The 20835-nt window shown below is 39.9% G+C and overlaps 3 protein-coding genes across 13 annotated transcripts in view; 1 reads left to right on the forward strand and 2 right to left on the reverse strand.

The window, feature by feature from the left end:
- Positions 1–34: 34 nt before the first annotated feature.
- Positions 35–1202, reverse strand: LOC147150249 (uncharacterized). 4 transcript variants are annotated; one of them, XR_015086220.1, is made up of 3 exons: positions 655–1178; positions 534–554; positions 35–289 (listed from the first exon to the last, which is right to left on the reverse strand). XR_015086220.1 is itself a non-coding variant. In XM_086026078.1 (3 exons), exons 1-3 carry the CDS (start codon positions 919–921, stop codon positions 92–94), a joined length of 387 nt encoding a protein of 128 aa, XP_085882204.1. In that variant the 5' UTR covers positions 922–1147; the 3' UTR covers positions 35–91. The 4 variants fall into 4 exon arrangements, 1 of the variants encoding a protein (XP_085882204.1); XM_086026078.1 differs by having other exon boundaries at positions 754–1147; XR_015086219.1 differs by lacking the exon at positions 534–554 and having other exon boundaries at positions 35–284; positions 754–1202.
- rs1a (retinoschisin 1a) lies at positions 1060–11872 on the forward strand. 3 transcript variants are annotated; one of them, XM_086026074.1, is made up of 7 exons: positions 1060–1291; positions 3224–3426; positions 3728–3753; positions 5018–5138; positions 6494–6635; positions 6733–6928; positions 8027–11872. In XM_086026074.1, the coding sequence occupies exons 2-7, from the start codon at positions 3312–3314 to the stop codon at positions 8177–8179; spliced, it is 753 nt and encodes a 250-aa protein (XP_085882200.1). In that variant the 5' UTR covers positions 1060–1291; positions 3224–3311; the 3' UTR covers positions 8180–11872. The 3 variants fall into 3 exon arrangements, with proteins under 3 accessions (XP_085882200.1, XP_085882202.1, XP_085882201.1); XM_086026075.1 differs by having other exon boundaries at positions 1061–1291; positions 3347–3426; XM_086026076.1 differs by lacking the exons at positions 3224–3426; positions 3728–3753.
- Positions 11873–13630: 1758 nt separating this feature from the next.
- cdkl5 (cyclin dependent kinase like 5) overlaps positions 13631–20835 on the reverse strand; it is a 44500-nt gene continuing 37295 nt past the window's right edge. For 5 of the 6 annotated variants that reach the window (XM_086025893.1, XM_086025891.1, XM_086025894.1 and 2 more), the window contains 2 exons: positions 19214–19426; positions 13631–18270 (listed from right to left, as the gene is read on the reverse strand). In XM_086025893.1, coding sequence (XP_085882019.1) covers positions 17857–18270; positions 19214–19426 — 627 coding nt within the window. In that variant the 3' untranslated portion in view covers positions 13631–17856. The remainder of the gene's footprint in view (positions 18271–19213; positions 19427–20835) is intronic. The other variant, XM_086025896.1, reaches the window with a different exon arrangement.

Here is a 20835-nt window from a genome sequence, read left to right on the forward strand (position 1 = left end):
TTAAAAAAGAAATAAAACAAGTCATAAGGCGTGGTTAAAAATATACTCTTTAATAATAAAATTTAGGCATTTCCTCATTTCCCTCAGAATGTCATGCAGCAACCTTGGTACACATCTTGTGTCGTATGAGTGTGACAGCAGCGTTGATCTCACGCAGGGTGATCACTTTGACTGGTTTTCTTTTCGAGAGCCTGGAAGCCTCCGAGCTCACCAGTCCGAGCACAAGTGGTCTGGGCAAACCGTGACTACCGAGCAGGAAGCCCAAAGCGCCCATCCCGGCTGGACTGATCTGCACAAAGAGGTGCAGGGAATTCAGGAATTCAATTCAAAATACATTCTAACAAGACAAGTTTCACATTAAAGAGTGTTAAACTGGACACCCACATGGACTTCACTAGCAGTGTCATTTTTGTATTCTATAAATCAAAGCTATTACCTACATAGCACTACTACTCTTCCATAACACGCTGGAAAATAAGGCCATGTGTTGGGGGAAAAAAAAAAAAAAACTTTAAAAGAGAACATACACATACCGACAGGGCTCTGCCAGTCACCTGAATTGAAAGGAATTTGGTCATTTTATTCTGTCAAACGCAGATGTCAACAATATAACATTTTAACATGATAGTTAACATTAAAATGTGAAATTCTTACAATGACTTGACGTTTTTTTGTCCTGGTGTGGTAGCAATACACCACTGTAGAAAACAACGGTTTTAATTTCATACATTAAACACTTGCTGGGGTTCTGACCTCTTGATGAGCTCTGAGAGTGGAGCGAGCACAACGCCTCCTCTTCTTGGACGCTGCTCTGGCCGGAGCCTTCATTGTTGTTATTGCTGCTGTTGGGATTGTCTCAAAGCAGTCAACCGAGGAAGTTCTCTTCCTGAAGCGTACCAAGGATGGAGTAAAAATGAACATGTGTGTTGGATGAGAAACAGGGTGAAAAAGTGTGTTTCTAATGAGATCAAATTACGACACAAACACAAACACCTTTTCCTAATGAGGCTTAATTACTCTCACACGGCCACCTTTGACAGCCTCGCTTGGAGTGCAGCTTTTAACACAACGCAGGCACGTTGGTAGGTCACTAATGGTGTAGTGGTACACTCCCCTGGGCAGCGTGGGATCTGCTCTGTGGCGGTGTCTATGTGTATCCTGTGACTGGCTGGTGACCAGTTCAGTTTAGGGTGTAGTCCACCTTTTGTACTTGTTAGCTGGGATAGGCTCCAGCACCTCCCCGCGACCCTACTGGATAAGCGGCGTTGAAGGTGACATGACAGGCGCCTTGGTATGTTTGAAAGACTTTTTTTAGCTTCAGGTTTTGTTTATTGTCAAAAAAGGAAAAAAAAATCTGTGTTTGATCTTGTGCTATGGCATCTGTGTTAGAATTTTATGTTTCATCTTTTATGCAGAATTTATTTATTTATTTTTTACCATCCACTTACTTATAACAAATTTGTCAGAAATTCTGCAACATCTTGCAATCAACATATTAAATTCAAATTCTTTTTTTTAATTAAATTTTTCTTTTACCATAAAAATATTCAGTTTAAAATAGATCGAATTTATGCGGCACATTATTAACAGCAGCCTGTCTTCTGGTGTAGCCCCCCCAACATTTTAAACATGCTGTAGTGCAACCCCCACTTCATAACCTGGCCTTGGTCAAGGTGTGCTGTGAAATTTTAGATTCATTTCCAGGCTGCCTTTTTATTTCTAAAATTCTGGAAAAAGTAGTGCACTCGTTAAAATCTTTCTTGGATGAACATAATGTCATGGAGGTTTTCCATTCAGGTTTCAAGATGATAAATAGCACAGAGCCAGCCCTGTTCCGAATTTTTAATGATATGACACCGGCGACGATGAATGTTTTGTTCTGTTGGATTTAACTGCAGCGTTTGATACGGTGGACCACAATATTCTTCTGGCTCATTTACAGCACCAGTTGGGCATTGGTGGTAGTGCCCTAGAGTGGCTTAGATCCTACTTGGCTGGACCTTTTGTGTTAGCCTAGGTTGCAGTCCTGCTCTGCCACTCTGTCGTATGGTGTTCCAGAGGGTTCTATTTTGGGGCCCTTGCTGTTTTCATTGTATTTGATGCCCCTTCCATCCTACGAAAACAGGATGTTTCCTTCCACCGCTATGCGGATAACTGTCAAACCTATGTCCCGCTGAGCAAAAAAGATGCTTTCTCCTTAAGACCACTTTTGTCCTGTCTAGAGGACATCAAAGCCTGGATGTCACTGGATTTCGAACATTTCAAAGAAAAAAAACCCAGAAGTTATGGTGTTTGGTTCTGTGGAAGTATTTTCGTGCCTTCTGCAAGGTATCATGGATTCTGAAGATCGTGATCTTGGATTAGGCTTCTTTAGCACAAATAAAATATCTAAAATATTGTTAAATCTTGTATTTTTGTGCCATTTGAGTGTGAATTTGAATTTATAACAACATTTTATACACCTGATGTTTTTAACAATCAAATTTCTACCTCAGATTCATTTTAATAATAAAACAAATAAGTGTAAAACATTCTGTGTGGAAAAAAAACATTTTACATTAAAAGTCAGTAGGCGCAAAAAGAGTGGAGAACAGATTTTGTGGTATTTTAGTGCAATCTGAGTTTGAATTTAAGATGTATAATTGAAAATGTAGAATTTTTTATTTTTTTACACTGAATTTTTGTTAATTGTTCAAACAAATTAACCTCTTAATTGCCTGATACATATTGACTAAGAATACCCTAAATTTAAAAAAAAATGCTAGATTTAACCTGGAACCAGAAATTAAACACAACAAAACAAACAAACAAAATCTCATTTCACTCAATGTACAAAAACTGACGATGTCTGCTTTTGCTTTGAACCCTTCATACTCTTTCATTGGATATTGTTATTGTTTTACTCCCCGTTAGAGAAACACCCATTCATCCATTTTTACTTTACTGATTATAGTATAAATGTATCAATATAGTTTACTTACAACATAGTCCAGGTTACAGCCTGGACAGGTCGCCAGCCAATAGCAAGGCCCACATCGACAAACCACTATTCCCATAACATAAGGACAGTTAAGAGCCTCTGATGAACCTAACATCTTTTTAGAATGAGGGGTTTGAGTTTGACTAGATTGCTGCTCAGCAGCAAATGTAGCTTAATCCCGTCATAAACTGCCATCACAACAACAAACATGTCATCGCTGTGGTCTCCCTCTGCACACACCAGCTGTGGAACAGTAGGAGGGGCTTTGCCAGATAAGGATGGCATTAGGTTGGGTCATCCATGTCCTGTGGATTATTGTAATCCAGACTGTATGAGTTCTGGCAAGCTTGCTCCTTCCATGCTCAGTCGTGTCCTGTGTGGAGGCTGCAAGATGGCTCTCAACGTGCGTCCTTTCCTGCCCGCTCTGCTTTTGATGGCAGCTCACGGTAGGATTTGAGTCATTTTATTGACTTGTGATGCCAGATCTGATTGTGGAATTATAACTGTGCCATCTGATTTTGATTTTATAGTCAGAATTTCACATTTTAAACTTTACAAATTTACTTCCATATCATATTTTTCAGCTTTAAAGATGACAATACTTATAAACACGTCTTCTTTATACTGACAGATTGATGTACAGATTCTGTTTGTTTGAATTAGAGATAAATGTGTCCTAACAGTCTTTGATTGTCATCTGTGGCTGCCTGGACATTTGTTTTTGTCTCTGTCCATCTGCTTGAACAGTCATCCTCAACAGCCATGCACAGGAGGTATGGGGAAACTACACTAACACTAAAGCACAGTACACGAAAATGTTGTTTAATGCATTTTAGACAGTAGAAATTCAAAGTCAATTGGACTGGATCGTAATCAGTTGATCAACACAGGCAAACATGCCTATGTGCTTTTTAGTGGTGTATTCATAAAGCTGTTTGGAATATTTTGGTTATGTTTTAAGAGGGCCGATGCAGAAGGGTGCGGAAAGCCGTTTGAGCATTTATTCAATAGACTTCATATTAAGCTTGAGGTCAATTGTTCTCAATTGGCTGGTAAATGAGCTCCCCGGTTGCTGGTTGAGTAAAAGCACCTGTGGCTAAAGCCAAACTGTGGCAGGGTTTTCATTTCTGCACCTGGATTTGCCACCTGTGTCATCCTCATTCGTAGTAAGAAAATGCAGTACACCAGCACGACTTTCCCACTACTAATGGTTTTTTTTTCTGCTACTGTATGACATTTATGCACTCTAGTCGGAAAACTTTGGCATACTAGTAGGACAACGAAATGTTTCTAGTGGGGCAAACCTGTTCACTGGTTGACAACTGTGTTACTAGTGATATTTTCTAATAGTGACAGTTTCATGGAATGTTTAGATGAATGATCCTCAAGTTTCTAAAGTAGATAACTAGACTTGACAAGTAACGTGGAATGCCTCAGGGTTCAATTTTAGGACCTTTATTGTTCAATTTTATTTATGCTTTCTCTTGGCAGTGCCATCAGGAGGTATGGTTACTCTGTGTCTCCTGATGACACCAGTCCACGGAATGCTCTTTTTAACTATATCTGCGCATTAGTAAAACTGCTGTGCCTTTAAGTAGTTTTGTCACACTACTGTATGACATTTCTGCACACTAGTAGAACAAACTATATGTCAACAGAGAGGCAAAACTACTAGTGGGCATTTTAGTGCTACCAGTCTACTAGTACTACTAGTTACTGTAAAATTCTAGAAAGTTAACATCCCATGTTTCATTAGTAGTGCTTGTAGCTATTGTACAATTTTGCCTCACTGATCAAATTCTTCCAGCTAACATGCTTCACTAATAGTGCATACCAGTAGCTTCCAGATTTCTATTAGTGCACAGTTTTGCCTAACATGTAGTTGTCCTACCAGTATGCCCAAGTTGTCGTACTAGTGTGCAGAAATGCCATAAAAAAACGTTACTTACAGTGTCAGTCCAATTACGTTGTCACTTGTTTTGTCTTGAATTATACAAGTGTATATTAATAGTGCATGTATATTTATATATATTCAAGGCAGATGTGACTGAAGCGTGGACCAGCAGGTCGTGCAAATGCGACTGTGAAGAAGGTGTGTCACCAACTGAGTTCTCCTCCATTGGCTCCTCTTCAGTGAGGGGAGTGGACTGCATGCCAGGTATAACAGCCAATTTCAATGCCACATAAACATTTTATCCGATAGACATTGAAAATACAAGAAAAAAACACAGAAAAAGGATAGACGAATACTCTCTGGTCTCATGCATTGATGGAGCGAAGCTATTGTGTGCAGGGGCAATAAAGCGATCGAAGATGTCTATTTATACATGCACACATGCATGAATGCATCACACTGCAGGGTGAACGTGCTCCTATGGAGAGGAAAGGTGGAGAATCGACACAGTGAGGCACTGCAAGCATCTTCAGATGCATGAATACAGTGGCTCGCAAAAATGTGGACATTTTCACATAATGTATTGCCAACAGTATACAGGACATAGACATTAATGGCCTTGTGGTGAGTAGAGCTCTCTGGTGTGGGGGCAGTATACGATGGATCAGGGGTGGACAATTCTGGCCCTCGAGGGCCGGTACCCTGCCTGTTTTCCATCTGTCCCTGCTGCAACACACCTGATTCCAATGATCATATAATCAGAAAGGTCTGCAGAAGCTGGATAATGATCCTGATCATTTGAATCAGGTGGGTTGCACCGGGGTGACATGTAAAATATGCGGCCCTCGAGGGCCGGAATTGCCCACCCATGCGATAGATCGATAGAGTACTTTATTAATCCGGAAGGGAAATTAACCTTTTACTAAATCAAAATTGTAACATTTAATTTATTTTTGCCCCCAAAATTTCGAAACTGTTTTGAATTCAAATTCAAACTTAGATGGCACAAAAACGCTAGAAGAGAGTTCATGCTACCTTAATTTGATTTGTTTGAAAATTTCATTTATTCCCCATTAACAATAACATGTCGTTTCGTTTCATATCTAGCTATCTATCTGCTTGACTGTTACATAAGCAGTGACTTTCAGCAGATTCCTTTGCAAGTAGCTCTATGCGTTGTAATACTGAGATTAGACTAGATGTTCCCCAGTGCCTGTTTACAAAGTGCAGCATGTTACAACACACTTCTTTTCCAACAGACTAAAAGAATCTTGGTGGAAATGTCTTTCTCATCACATCTTTATTAAAATATAAATGTGGCCATCTGTTCACCCACTCCACTAATGGCCATGACTGATCTCTCACAGTGGAGAATTAAAAGTGGATGCTTTTAGGATCTGATGTGGGTCATTGGCGGACTGCTTAACCCTCGGGCACATTATAGGCCATTTGTGTCAACCCGCATCCTTTTATGAAACATTTTTCAAGTGTAATGAAACTTCACAAGCAGGGAATTGTCTCTTTAAATATAATCATATACTGTTGACATCAAATTGTTCACGTGGACAACACAACTCAATATGTTGTGCCAGTACTTCCAGAGTGTTTCCTTCTTGCAGAGTGTCCGTACCATAAGCCTCTTGGCTTCGAGGCTGGATCCGTGAGTCCGGACCAGATCAGCTGCTCCAACGAGGACCAATATAGCGGCTGGTTCTCCTCTTGGCTCCCAAACAAGGCTCGCCTCAACAGTCAAGGATTTGGGTAGGCAAACTGCAAACCTGTAATAGCCTGAAGAAAGGAGGAACATGACAAAGGCTCCGGTTTCCACGAATCAATTATCACCGTCTTGATTCTCCAGCTGTGCGTGGCTCTCCAAGTTCCAAGACAGCAGCCAGTGGCTGCAGATCGACCTGAGGGAGGTCATGGTGGTCTCGGGGATCCTTACTCAAGGTCGCTGTGATGCGGACGAGTGGGTGACCAAGTACAGTGTGCAGTACCGCACAGACGAAAAACTCAGCTGGATCTTTTACAAGGACCAGACCGGGAATAACAGGGTCAGTTGAAGAACACAATCACCAGCTACTTTGTTATGTATTGATGGTTTGATGGAGAGATCTACTGATTAAACATGTTTATTACTGGCTTTGTAGGAACTGTTCTGGCTTCTGTATTTCGCTCCAACACAATTTTGTAAATATTTGGTTACCTCAGATGGGCATTCAACCTATCTGACAGACCGGTCCGATTATCCGCCTACGACTGATGCCCATTTTGTAGGTGCTAAGCGATTGATGGGGAACTTTAAAAAAGAAATGGACTAAGCATAGGCGGAAGCGTATTTTTTCCATCTATGTAATTGTCTATAGTCTATGGCAGCGGTGAGGCTTCGGTATCGTGTTAGCCGTGGACGAGGCTTCTGGGTCGTAAAGGGAGAAGCATTTAGTCCGGCCGTGGTGAGGCTTTCGTTTCAAATTTCGATCAGCAGGGGTGGCAGTGAAGTTTGGCAATGGAAAGGGTACCAGAAGCCCGTTTAAAATTATAGTCGAACCGACCTATAGGCAATTACTATTTGGTCTGACTTGTCAAAAACGCGGATAGACAGACGGCGGAAGGGTACACAATGCAAACGGAAGGTGATAAACGGACTGGGAATTTTTAGCAAAATGCCCAGCTCTGCATAACGGTGTAAATGCATTATCCTCTCAACACACAGCTATTAATGACTAAGTTGCCGACAAGAAAAGTGACTATAGTGTTATATATTTACAAAAAAATGTTATGTTCTTACTTTTGAGAGGTCCTGCAGTTATTTTAGTTACTTTTTTCACTGCCCCAGCCCAAAATTTTTAAAATTACGAGCTTTCATTTGGTCGATTCATTTATTCATTACCATGCTTCAGATAGGCCACCACTCAAGTAGAGTGGAAAGAAATGTTGCTGATGCACTTTCAGTCATTTATTAAACAGTCAAACACATGAATACAAAATGACAACACTCATATGGAGCAGAAGCTAACATTAAACTAACAGTGTGGAAAACTGCCAACCACCTACAACAATTAGTCAAGTTAAAAGTGTTGTATGAAATGTTTGATCTTGCAATGATGTGGATAAGTGATAGTTGTCCCGATGCTTCTTTCTGCTGTCCTCAGGTGTTTTACGGGAACTCGGACCGCTCCTCATCTGTGCAGAACCTCCTGCGGCCGCCCATCGTGGCGCGCTACATCCGCATCCTCCCCCTGGGATGGCACACACGCATCGCCCTGCGTCTGGAGCTGCTGCTCTGCATGAACAAATGTGCCTGAACCTCTTCTCCCGCTCTCCTCGAGGCCTTCACCTCTAACCTCCTCCTTCCAAACGCTCTCTGTGTATGTGTGAGCCTTGATTATTTTGAATCCTTCCATTATAGTTGGATGAGGGTCATTCCAGGATTGGAGGACAATTTAGTTACCGATATTTTTAGATGACTGACAATTTAATTGAATTAATTTTTTGTTTATTTTAAAGAAAAACATATAATAAGCCACCACATAATTTGATTATTCCGGCTCAACTCTCAAAAGTAAGCTTTTGATTAGATATTTAATCTGCCATATTTTGTTGCTTGGCACAACCCTGTATCTGTCAAGGCTCAAAATAAGCAGTTCATTATCTCGCCTTGTGTCAAAATTTTAAGTTTTACCAATAATAACCTTATTGACTGTCCCCAAAAAATTCACAGGGTTGGACACAAGCACGCAATGTGCTGCAATGCTTCCACCGGCTACTAGTGCGGCTCAACACATTGTGAATATGCTACACCTCTTACAAGTATTATTCTTACAAAGGGATGACAAGTAGTAATTAACGGAAGACAGAGCAGCCATGCTAATTGCTAAGCTAACCTAAGATTGACATGTAATTCACTTTTCATGGAAGTCTGTCTCTAGCCGCGTTAAAGCTTTGACCAACTTTGAGTAGGAAAAATAGCAAGCAATTTAATTGTCTCGAAAGAAAATTCTACACGCAATCATGAATAATGCTATACACAAACAGGATGGGAAGCTGGAAATTGATTACTTTATGTTGCAATGTACATCGTCAGAAGGCGTGATCCAGAAGATTAAAAGTATATTAATAATGAATATTTGTTACTAATATTATTTCTTTGTTTTCACAATACAGTGCATAATTTTGTTTTTGACTTTTCAGATCTGCCCAATAAATATTCTCAAATTTACATCCGGTACAACTAATGTTTTTTTCTTTTTTTAAATCAATTTAGCTTTGCTAAAGAACCACAACAAAAAATTTGCTCCTCAAAATTAAGAAGTTACTCCTCCAAATAAGTAATTGATTCACAAAACTGCTTGTCAAAAAGATAGAGTTATTTTGTGCCTTGGATACTCTGGCACTTATTTAATTTTAGTAATAATGTATTGTAATTACACTAACAGGGTTTTGCAAATCAATGCTAATGTTAGTTTTTCGCAAGAGTACATGCTATCAGTCTTAGGTGCTAGGCCAGCTAGTAAGGAACAAACTTTTCTTTAAAGCAACACTGTGTTGTCAGTTTTTGTTGATTATGGCTTCGCCATGTGGACAAAAGCGGTAGTGTATTGACAAAAGTCAACCACATTCCCCATGCGCGCCTGCAATACACCTGATTTGTGTCATGAAATCGTGAGCTCTCACTGGCCTGCAAGTTGGACTGAATTGCATTTCTATTTCCAGTGGCTGTATGAAAGATGAATAACAATGAGGTAATGAATCTAATTTTGTTCAAACAATAATTTTGTTTTTTTTTTGTTTTGTTTTTGGGCTTCTGCCATGACACCAGTAATAACGTTTAGACGTTAGAGTTACTTATAGCGAAAGGAGGAAGTGAGTATGCTGTAAAGCAATTCAGGACATTTATAATTTTTGTGTGCCACGGTTGCTTCCATCCTCCTGAAAGTTGCTTAGTGTGAGTAAAAAACGATACAGACCCCCCCCAGGGCATGACAAAAGTCCCATTCAACTACTTGTAAGTCAATGTTTCATCAAAAGAGTTGTGAACATTTTTTATTAAGGTCGATTTCCTGCCCAGTGCTGCTTTAAAATTACAAAAATGTAGATATTGACGTCTTTTTCTGATATGAGTACAGGGTTGCAAATGTTTAATTGACACCTCACTACAGTTGAAAACAATGAAAAAATATAAAAATTAGAAGAGAGCACTTACCTTACCGATGGTCAGGGAAATTAGCATAATAATGTGATTTCTGCTGAGTCATGTTCCTTTTTTTTTTTGTCTTCCTCTTGATGGCTAAAAAGATTTTAGTAACAGTGCTGCTGAGAGAAAAAAACTTCAGAGCATAATAACTATTTCAAATGTGTCTGTGGTTAAATAAAACTATTTAGACAATTACAAAGAAGAAAAAATCTGACCAAAATGTTGATTTTTAAGATTATTGTATCTGCTATATTTGATTTATAAGTTAATCATCAAAAGGAAGCACATGTGGGGTTCGGGGGGGACCCCATTTTAAGGGTTGTTCTTGAGCTATTTGTTGCTGTTCTTTTTAAATGATGTTGTCCAATTGTAAAATGCCCTCCAATTCTGGAATGTACAGTGAGCGGACTAAAATACTATTGGGTTTATTTAGGCTTTATTGAATATAATGTGGCGGCACGGTGGTCGACTGGTTAGCACGTCCGCCTCACAGTTCAGAGGTCGTGGGTTCGATCCCGGCTCCGGCCTCCCTGTGTGGAGTTTGCATGTTCTCCCCGTGCCTGCGTGGGTTTCCTCCGGGTACTCCGGTTTCCTCCCACATTCCAAAAACATGCATGGTAAGTTGATTGGACTCTCTAAATTGCCCCTAGGTGTGATTGTGAGTGCGGATGTTTGTCTCTGTGTGCCCTGCGATTGGCTGGCAACCAGTTCAGGGTGTCCCCCGCCTACTGCCCAAAGACAGCTGGGATAGGCTCCAGCACGCCCCGCGACCCTCGTGAGGAGAAGCGGTACAGATAATGGATGGATGGATGGATGAATATAATGTTTGATATGCAAACTAACCCTGCATTTTATTTGTTTAAACAAATCGCTCCAAGGTCTCACATTGGCTGCATTAATTTTCCTCATTAGCAAACTGTTACATTTGAACTGAAATGGCATAAATTCAAAGCAGTAATTAATGGCGGTGTGTTGCTATGGAGGAAGTATGCACAGATGTGCAAACAAACCAGTCCAGAACACGCTTTTGATGTGTGACAGCTCGATGAAACGCTTGCTTATGACACGAGGTAGTCAGCAGGGAATTTTACAGCTCCCCCCAAGCTTTTCCTTACTAGCCTCTAAGGAAAGGGCAGATAACATGAATATAATCTTCTGTTGGTAATGGAAACAAACACACCCTAATTTGTGTCTCAGCTTGTCATTTTTAATCCTATAGTTTTGTGACCATAAATGCTCCTCATGCTGATTTTATGTTTCACAATTCCATTTCCTACTACTATATGAAGTTATGCAGTAATTGACTTTGAATTTTAATTCAAGACATTTAATTTACACTTTTGACAACGAATTTTGAATTTGAACGCAAGTCTTATGCCTTCAATTCAAATTTAAAATTACAAAGATTTTTTTTATAACATTTTACATTTCTTATACTGTTTTTTGAAACCATAAAAACAATTCAGTGTAAAAAAAAAAAAAAAAAAATCATCTATCTTTAGGTGGTACAGCTGTCTTGTATTTATTCATTTGGCTTGGAATTTGTTTTTTTCAATATTTCTGTTTGAAAATTGATGGTTGAAAAACATAGAACAGAAATCCAACTAAGTTGAAGCTCTGATGTCAAATGTAGCCTTCTCCCAGCAACTTTTATCTATTTCATCCTGTTTGTTGAATTTTAATGCAAAACTCGACCCTACTGTATGTAATTGTTAAACGTTCTATTGAAAATGCATGTCTTGTAGCATTGGCCCACCATGGATTTTGTTATTGAAAATAAAGACATCCTCAAAGAAACCCATAATGTCACCTACTTGTGGTTGAATTTATACAGTGAACTACAGTATGTGGATTGGGACCAATCCCTGCCGCTCATAGCACTGCGGGTACGGTAATCGTCAGATAGGTAATAGTGTTGTGTAAATGCCTGTAGATGCCTAAAAAGAGCAGCAAATGACTATTTTTATTCCAGAATGAAGCTCCTCTACTCACTTCAGCAGTCCCTTGGGACCAAGATTTCACCAGATCCATTGATAATAATAAAGGGATATACAGTATATAGCACCCGTCAAGACACCCAGGGACGGTTTTGCTTCGGAAAAAAAAAAAAAAAATAATAATCAGGATAAGGAGTAGCAGATAGTTGAGTTATTACTAGTTGATTTTAGGTGTTGCATCATTTTATGATTTTTCCGATTTGTGCTAATCTTTGACCTGGTGGATTTTACTTTTTCACTTGAACAAGCACAATCATTGCATTTTTTTTGTTGAGAGTAGTTCTGGTATTTGATTTGGGGGATTTGTGAGTTTATCAATCACAGCAAATTGAGTGTGGGTATTGTTGACGTTGTTACTAATGATTTCAGAAAGGTGTCATTGTGTAGCCCTTACCAACCTTTTGTTAAAATTACCAAGTAACTATTTACAGGTCAAAGTGAAATTGGAGCTTAGTTATTCTCCACTTATGCTTTGCTTTCCTGCAATTTGATTAAGAGTCATTATTGTAATAGCACTCTATGATGTTTTAGGTTGGCTTAAGTTTGTGTTTGTTTTTTAATAGGCGGACAGCATCCAAGGCACTTAATTTTTCTTCATTTTCCAGGTGAACTTGTTCAGAAGTTCATCAACAGTCTTTGCATTCACAGTTGGTGACACAACTGTAATTTCCATACACTTATTGTTTTGGTTCAGACTTGTATACCTTTTTTTGTGGCCACAGTGGTATCATTTGTAGAAAACACAGAAATGATGCGAGATAGCCAAATCCTTGACCTTAACAGAAGAAATGTCAACATCTTGAGAGAAAACCCGGTCAAGAACGTGACTTTGAGTGTGTTTCTGACTTTTCACATGTTGTGAGAAACCAAAAGTATCCAGTATACATCAGAGAGTTCTTTAATATTCTTATCCAAATCGTTGTCAACTTGAATGTAATGACCCAAAAGTTGTAGTAAGTGCAACTGACAGCATTTCTTCAAACCCCTCCATAAATTTGCCATTTGTCTTGGAGGTCTATATAAGATTACCATTGTAGCCCTTGGATCACCTTTTACTAAAAAACTGACATATTCAAAGGTGCCAAAGTTACTGAATAAAATGTATTTACACTGGAATAATGATTTTAAAAAAGGCAGAAAATCCCCATGCTGCTTTTGAAAATCCAAATGCAACATTTCATGAAATGTGTGTTTTTTCTTCTCATTGCTTTAAAGAACTTTCCATCACTTGTAATCACAGGGATGAAAAATGCTTTCTTAGCACCTTTGGGCCCTGACTTATTCTAGGGACAAGTTGACTATGTGTACATGCAGTCAAACCAGAATATTCGTAATATTCTGGTTGCACAAGGCCATGTAAACACTAGCAAAACCCATAACACAGAATATGCTCATATGCTCAGTTTTTTAAAAGCCCAAATAAGACCCCTGGGTTACTGTGTGTGTGTGTGTGTGTGTGTGTGTGTGTATATATATATATATATATATATATATAACTCTGGCTGCCATACCTACCAATAGAACGTGTTCTTTCTGTCAGTTGGACCAAACAAATGTGAACACCATTAAAAAAAAAAAGTAGGTTTTTATTATGATAAGATTTTAGTGTAGACTGGTCAGTATAAGATACACTCTATTATTTCTATTTACATCGTGTAAGAAGAGGGCATCTGTGTAATGAAAACAATGAACTCCTGTTCTCGGAAACACATTCATAGTTGAGAGCAGAAAGAATCAGTGAATGAATGTGAAGTGTTGGAGGTGCTTTTGGGGGTTGAAGCCTCTGTTTACATGCCAATAATGAGCGAATGTAAGGCTTCAGGTCACAAGCAAGGCAAACTATGTCAACACTGTTTCTAGTGAAGATGTAAACAAATCAATTACAATCAGTACTTTCCATAACCACAAGATGAGGCAGCTCAAGGATAATTAGCTATTAAATGGACACCCTTAATCATGGTCTCCCTCTTGACTATGTTTGGCTCCAAAAACACTGATTTGACGAGTTACTACATCAATCAATAAATTCTGTCAGTCAATTGATTTTATTGCTTTAAATCAGCCAAGTGGCTGGATATAGAAGTTGATTTACCATTTTGCCTTTCACTATTTTTAGACGAATCTATCTATCTACAATGGTTACAAAGTCTACACAGTCCTGTTCAAATGTCAGGTGTTTATGATATAAAACTATGAGACCAAGATAAATCATTTCAAAACCTTGTTCACCATTCATATATTCTATAACCCGCACCACTGAATAGACATAGATAAGGTTTGAGAGGGGAAATGACCAAATGATTGAAATCAAATGCTTGCACAAGCGAGCACACCCTTTCATAGATGGGGGTGCACTCAGAATTAACCAATCACAGGGAGTCAGCAAACACCTCTCACTATTTAAAGTCCCTATAATTAATCCCAAATAAAGCTCTGATGTTCTAGTAGGCTTCTCTTGCCATTTTATTTTGGTTTGTGACAGCATTAACTGCTATTTGGAACTGCTCATAATTCGGTTCCCGTTGAAGAAAAACAGCATCAAAGCACAATGCAGCCATTACTATGCTTTACTGTCGGTAGAGTATTCTTTTGTTAATGAGCACTCTTGTGTTTGTATCAAACATATTCTTCGGACCTGTGACCAAACAGTTCGACCTTGGTTTCAACATTTTGCTTTAACCCACCTGAAATCTCCAGATTCAGTGTCAGTGTGTGCACAAAACCTTCAGGCTTCTGCGAAAAAGATAACATGTCAGTAAAAGTCTACCAGAACATCGGAACTTTATTTGTGGTTAGTCAGAGGCACTTTGAATGTGGCAAGTGTGTGCTGACTCCTTTTTAACATGAGTTTGAATATGATTGTTTAATTCTGAACACAGCTACAGATATGGCCCACATCCCTCGGTATTAGAGGATGTGCAGATTTGTGAGATCACATTATCTGAGTTTCTATATTTCTTTTTGTTCAGTTAAGTTGTACACATCAAGTGACATTAACTGTCAATTCTTGTTATATCACGAAAAGCGGACATTTGAACAGGGGTGTGAATTCTTCTTTATCTATCTATCTATCTATCTATCTATCTATCTATCTATCTATCTATCTATCTATCTATCTATCTATCTATCTATCTATCTATCTATCTATCTATCTATCTATCTATCCATCTATTAAAAATATATATTTACCCCTGATTATGACAATTCTTAAACTGTAAACAAGTATCAATCAATTGAAGAGAAACACTATTTTTGAAAGAAAATTCATGTGTCTGCGGAGTTGTAGTAAATAGACATCATAATGACAGCACTGTCACCAACATGCAGTTGCCAGTAGCTACTAGCTATTCACTGGAAGTCTAATTGAGATTGATATCACTAATTATTGTTTGTGGTCTTTTCGTGGGTGTTTATTCCACAAACTATCATCAGATTATTTCTAGAAGATCTTAAAAATTACAAATGACTTGTGTAAACACTCCACATTTTATCCTCATTGCAAGATACTCACTTTTCACAATAACAATTTCTCGATACCATAAATCAATACAGCAGCAAGGAAGAGGAGATCTGTTGTCAATATGTCGACAAACAGCCTCAAAATGCTTTTAACTGCTAGACATGTATATTCTTAAATGCGAACTCTAATATGACATTTTTTTTCCCTCACGTAGGGTAATCATTAACGTCTCTAGGAAAGAAACAGAAAAGTGAAAAAAATATGCAATCTGTTGATACCATATCAAACGGAACAAAAAGGACATTCACCATTAAATAATCTTTGTGACATATTCTATTGTCAACACATACATATCTATTCATCTCTGTGTCAAAGTAAAGCTCTTGTAATTACACATTTAACACTGTATATCTTTTTAATAATCCCATATATCGTCACTGTCCTGTGAAAAACACGTGTCCATTTTTTTTCCATTTTTTTAAAATGTTTACGCGACTGGGCTTCCCACGTTACTGACATCACATTAACGTGATTTTTTTTCTTTTTAAATTACAAAATTGGACATAGGTGTTTTTCACAGGACAGCGACGATATCTTATTAGCGATATAGCTATAGCTTATATCTTTGGATGTAAAAGAAATAACAAGAAATTATGTTGATATAAATCTTTCTCTCTGTCTTATCAAATATTTGAAAAACGTTTGCTTTAGTGACCACCAGGGGGAGTGGATGTACTGCAGTTGTGTTCTGTGACCAGAAGGTGGGAGCAGAGGCAGTTTCTACTCCTCCAGGCAGAAGAACAACCCTGACAGGGAGAGGCCAATAGAAAACCATTTGTCTTCATATCCAGCGAAAGGTCCATCCTAGTATGCTCTTCGTCCTCACTACCAAGACAATTCAGCGCACTAGTAGAATGACTGTGTCTTACTAGTTAGTTTGTTCCTCTACTAGTGCCACTTTTAGCGAGTATGCAGTCAAACCTTTCTAGTAGACTACTGTGCTGCCCAAGTAGCACAGCTGGTCACAATAAGTGGGCATGTGTCACATACTTGTAGCCTCTCGAACACTAGTAACATGCAATTGTCCAACTAGTATGGTAGTGGAAGGCAGTAGTATAAAAATACTAATGACATACAGTTATTCTACTAGTGTGCTCTAGTCATTCTACCAGTGGACTGAATTGTCTTTCTAGTGATGACAAAGGAGCGTACTAGTACATGGACCTGAAGCTAGACAACTAGGAATAATAAATAAATGTTTATTTGATATCCATCTTAAGATCCATGTAGTGGTACAGTCCTGGTCTTCACTGGTAGGATAACTTGGGATTAGTAGTAGGAGAACTACATGTGTTACTATTAAAGCAAAACTGCCAGTAGTACTACTAGTGAGTGGCGATATTATAAAGTTCTACCTAGTGCTTTACTAGTAGTAAAAGAAGTGCAGAGATAATCAGTGCAAATGTTGCCTCACTAGTAACATGTGTAGTAGTTGTCCCCCTTAGGATACCAACGTTGCCCTAATAGTGTGCACAAATATCATAAAGTAGTAAGTAAAGGCAGTAGTGGGAAAAAAAAAAAGTTTAAACCAGCCATTCTACTAGTTGCACTATGCTGAATTGTCTTTCTAGTAAGGACAAAGAACATGGACGTTAAGATGGATATCAAGGATATTGACTAAATAAATGCTCAAATGGTTTTTCATTCATTCAGTGCTCTAGTAGAACCACTTTTGTGCACTAGTAGAATGACTAGTAGCGTTTTTTTTCCTCCCACTACTGTATAACATTTCTGCTTACTCGTCAGACAACTACATGTTAGTAGTAAGGCAAAACTACTAATGTGGGTTTTGGTGCAACTATAGGGTCTAGGAGGATCCTAGTGTGTGACGCTTGCCTACTGGTTAGTGGTGTTACTAGTGCAGCACAGTTGTTTATTAGTATGGTTTAATTGCACATTAGTAGGCCAAAAATGGCACAAGTTGTGGAAAAAAAATATTTGTAAGACGCAATCCTTCTACTAATGTGCTGAATTATCTTAGTAGCGAGGACAAAGAGAGTACTAGCATATGGACCCTAAGATAGACTGTAGACCTTGGACAGGAATAAATCCAGGATATGGAATAAATTCTCAAAGGGCTTTCCATATCGTGGGCCCTGTTTCAAGTGCTTTCTTGTGGCATGTCCACATCCGGTCTTTGTCCCAGCACATAACACCGGATGAGTGCAAGACGCTTTCACGTAAACTGTGAAGTCAGATGGCGCCGTCGTCGATCCGGCAGGTGCGTCCACGGTGAGCCGTAGCAGAGGTGGTACGGTTTGAGGTGGGCGTTTAGAGCGCGGTCTCCTTCAGGTCATTGAGGTTTGGCATTCTGGTGCGGGAGGCACGGGTAAAGGTGGGTCCGTTTTGCCCCGGTTTGATGCCCAGCTGTTCGGCCGTGAACTGCGCGCCCTCGGCCCGCTGCAGCGCCGACACGTGCCAGGCGGACTCCAGCTGGCCCGGCAGCGGGTAGCTGGCCTTGCGGCTCTTGGCCTGGGACGAGCTGCTCGCCCCGGAGTGGCCCCGGCTCTCGGCGTGGCCCCGGCCCTCGGGGTAGGCTGCTTTGGAGGAGGGCTGAGGCGGGTTGGGGAGCGGGGGCTGGAAGCGCAGGTCTGCGGGAGGAGCAGGAGGAGGAGGAGGAGGCTGGCCTTGGTTTGGAGAAGGTGACAGGTGAAGGAGCCTGCGAAGGGACTTCAGTGGTTGGCTCTGAGAGTGAGAGAGAAACAGATGAAAAATCTACCTAAGAGCAGTAACAATTTTTTTGCACTGAAGTTACTTGCCACCACTAACTGTGACGGAAACCTAACTTAATTAATTAGCTTTCCATCAAGTAACTAATAAATACTTAGGTTTCTCTCTCACTGGGGTACAGCCAGTGATAAAGTATTTGTACTTTGTTTTTCCCCACCACTGTCTGTGCCACTTGATGGCAACCCAAGTATTACTGTAATTACTTAGATTTGCATCAGGCCAAACACATATCTGCTTTAAAATGTAGGAATTAAAATCAAAGAGTCGTCAGAAAGAGAAATACTCAAGGAAAGTACACAAACCTGAAAAATCTACTTAAGTACCGAAATAAAGTGTTTTTTACTTTACTTCCCATCCCTGACTGTACCACTGATGGAAACCTAATAAATAAATACTGAAATAATAAATCTACTTCAGTACACTAAATTACTTCCCACCACTGACTGCAGTGATGAAAATCTGACTACTTATTAGTCGGGTTTCAAACATACTGTATCCGTTTTCCAATGTAGAGAATAAAATTAAAAATGAGTCTGAAAAATAAATACTCAAGTAAAATACATATACCTGAATAGTGTCATAGTGTAATCAGTATCTTGCTCAAGGACACTTCAACGCGGTCACAATGGCCGGGGATCAAACCCAAAACCTCTGGGTTAGGAGACGGTACAGGCAGTAGTGGGAAGTAGCAAAGTACAACTTGTTTGTTACTGTATTTACTTAAAATGACTTTTGACACTGTATTGTCAGATACTATAATATTTCTATTTCTACGTTCAATTCTTCAAGTTGACTTCAACTTCCACCAACATTATTTTCAAGACAGACACTTTTACTCGAGTATTGCTTCCAGGTACTTTACACAAGTCTCAGCCAATGCCGAGCCCACTGTTTGTACCTGGGAATGTGAGTCCACCGCTTTTTCTGTCGGCCATTCATTCACTCTCTCTCTTCCTCTTTCTCTTTCTCTGTCTCGTTCCCGGTCTCGGCTCTGCTCCCGTTCCCGGTCTCTGTCTCGGGAACGCTCTCGGTTTTTCCGACGGCTTCCGTGGTGAGAGGATGGCTTGGAGCCCCTCTGCAGGGACAAATGCTCTTGTGCATTCCCAGGTCCCTTTTTGCAACAAGTGTGAGGGAAGCAACGGGCATACATTTTAGTTCACTTATGACTGATTTATACTTCCTTGTGGTAGCACCAAACAAAACCCTAAGGTGGCAAAAGTGACCGGACATAAAAAATACAGAAAGCCTTGATATTCGGCTGATGGTCGTTCCGGGCCTGGCCGTAATTTGTAATATTATTAGCCGTAGTTGTTTTGCTTGGGGACGGCACGGTGGCCGACTGGTTAGCACGTCCGCCTCACAGTTCAGAGGTCGTGGGTTCGATCCCGGCTCCGGCCTCCCTGTGTGGAGTTTGCATGTTCTCCCCGTGCCTGCGTGGGTTTTCTCCGGGTACTCCGGTTTCCTCCCACATTCCAAAAACATGCATGGTAAGTTGATTGGACTCTCTAAATTGCCCCTAGGTGTGATTGTGAGAGCGGATGTTTGTCTCTGTGTGCCCAGCGATTGGCTGGCAACCAATTCAGGGTGTCCCCCGTCTACGGCCCGAAGACAGCTGGGATAGGCTCCAGCGCGCCTATCGATACCACTTGTGAGGAGAAGTGTTATCGATAATGGATGGATGTATGTTTTGTTTGGTTAGTGAGCGTGGCCGCTGTCTGGTGTTGCGTGTGTATGTGGGAGTGTGTGCGCTTGTCGTTAATAGGATCTGCGGAGACTCAGGTGGTCGGCGGGGATTGGCAAAGGTGGCGGAAGGAGCGGCCGTTCCTGATTGGCCAAATCCTAACTGGCGCTGGTTTAAAAATTCTCTGTGGTGTGACAGAAATTGGCAATGCATCTGACTGCAGTAGCCCGTTGCTCTCGGCCTCCAACAAGTGACTATTTGATCTCGACTTTGTGATCCTTAAGTTTTTGTGACCTTTTTGTTGTACTACATTGTTAAATAATGTTTGTGTAAATACCTTTTTGCCTTTGGCTGATTTTTGTTATCATAAAGATTGTACATTTATTACCGAACGGATAGCATATTTTCCTGTATAACACCCTTGGGGACCGAGAGTGATTCCCTCCTTTGATGTTATGCACCTACCCCTAGATGTAACAACGGTCCATGTACTTGTCTGATGCTCTTTGTCCTCATTAGTAAGAAAATTCAGCTCACATGTAAATTGATTGTCTTACAAGTCGTTTTTGACTACTAGTGGTACTTTTGACCTACTTGTATGGAATCAAACCTTATTAGTAAAATACTGTGCTCCACCAGTAACACTACAGGTCCAACTAGTAGTCTCACCTATTAGTAGCCCGCTGGACCCTCGCACCAACACGCCTACTAGTACTTTTGGTCCCAAGTCGACCATGACCGCGTGGGGAGTACAGGAAAAAAATGAAATAAAAATGTGTGCGTGCACATTCTTCTTCTTATTATTATTCTTATTATTTTTATTATGTGTTTTGTGTTAG

Source organism: Filicampus tigris, chromosome 3, assembly GCF_054856515.1.
Source record: "Filicampus tigris isolate MCC_2025a chromosome 3, RoL_Ftig_1.0, whole genome shotgun sequence".
Classification (NCBI taxonomy): Eukaryota; Metazoa; Chordata; class Actinopteri; order Syngnathiformes; family Syngnathidae; genus Filicampus; species Filicampus tigris.

Coding starts and splice junctions, on each gene's coding strand:
- rs1a (XM_086026074.1), top strand. CDS start 3,312: ATGAGTTCTGGCAAGCTTGCTCCTTCCATGCTCAGTCGTGTCCTGTGT. Junction 3,427..3,727: donor GCTTTTGATGGCAGCTCACG/GTAGGATTTGAG, acceptor CTGCTTGAACAG/TCATCCTCAACAGCCATGCA. Junction 6,636..6,732: donor CTCAACAGTCAAGGATTTGG/GTAGGCAAACTG, acceptor TTGATTCTCCAG/CTGTGCGTGGCTCTCCAAGT.
- LOC147150249 (XM_086026078.1), bottom strand. CDS start 921: ATGTTCATTTTTACTCCATCCTTGGTACGCTTCAGGAAGAGAACTTCC. Junction 555..753: donor CTCTCAGAGCTCATCAAGAG/GTCAGAACCCCA, acceptor CTTTCAATTCAG/GTGACTGGCAGAGCCCTGTC. Junction 290..533: donor TGACTGGCAGAGCCCTGTCG/GTATGTGTATGT, acceptor CTCTTTGTGCAG/ATCAGTCCAGCCGGGATGGG.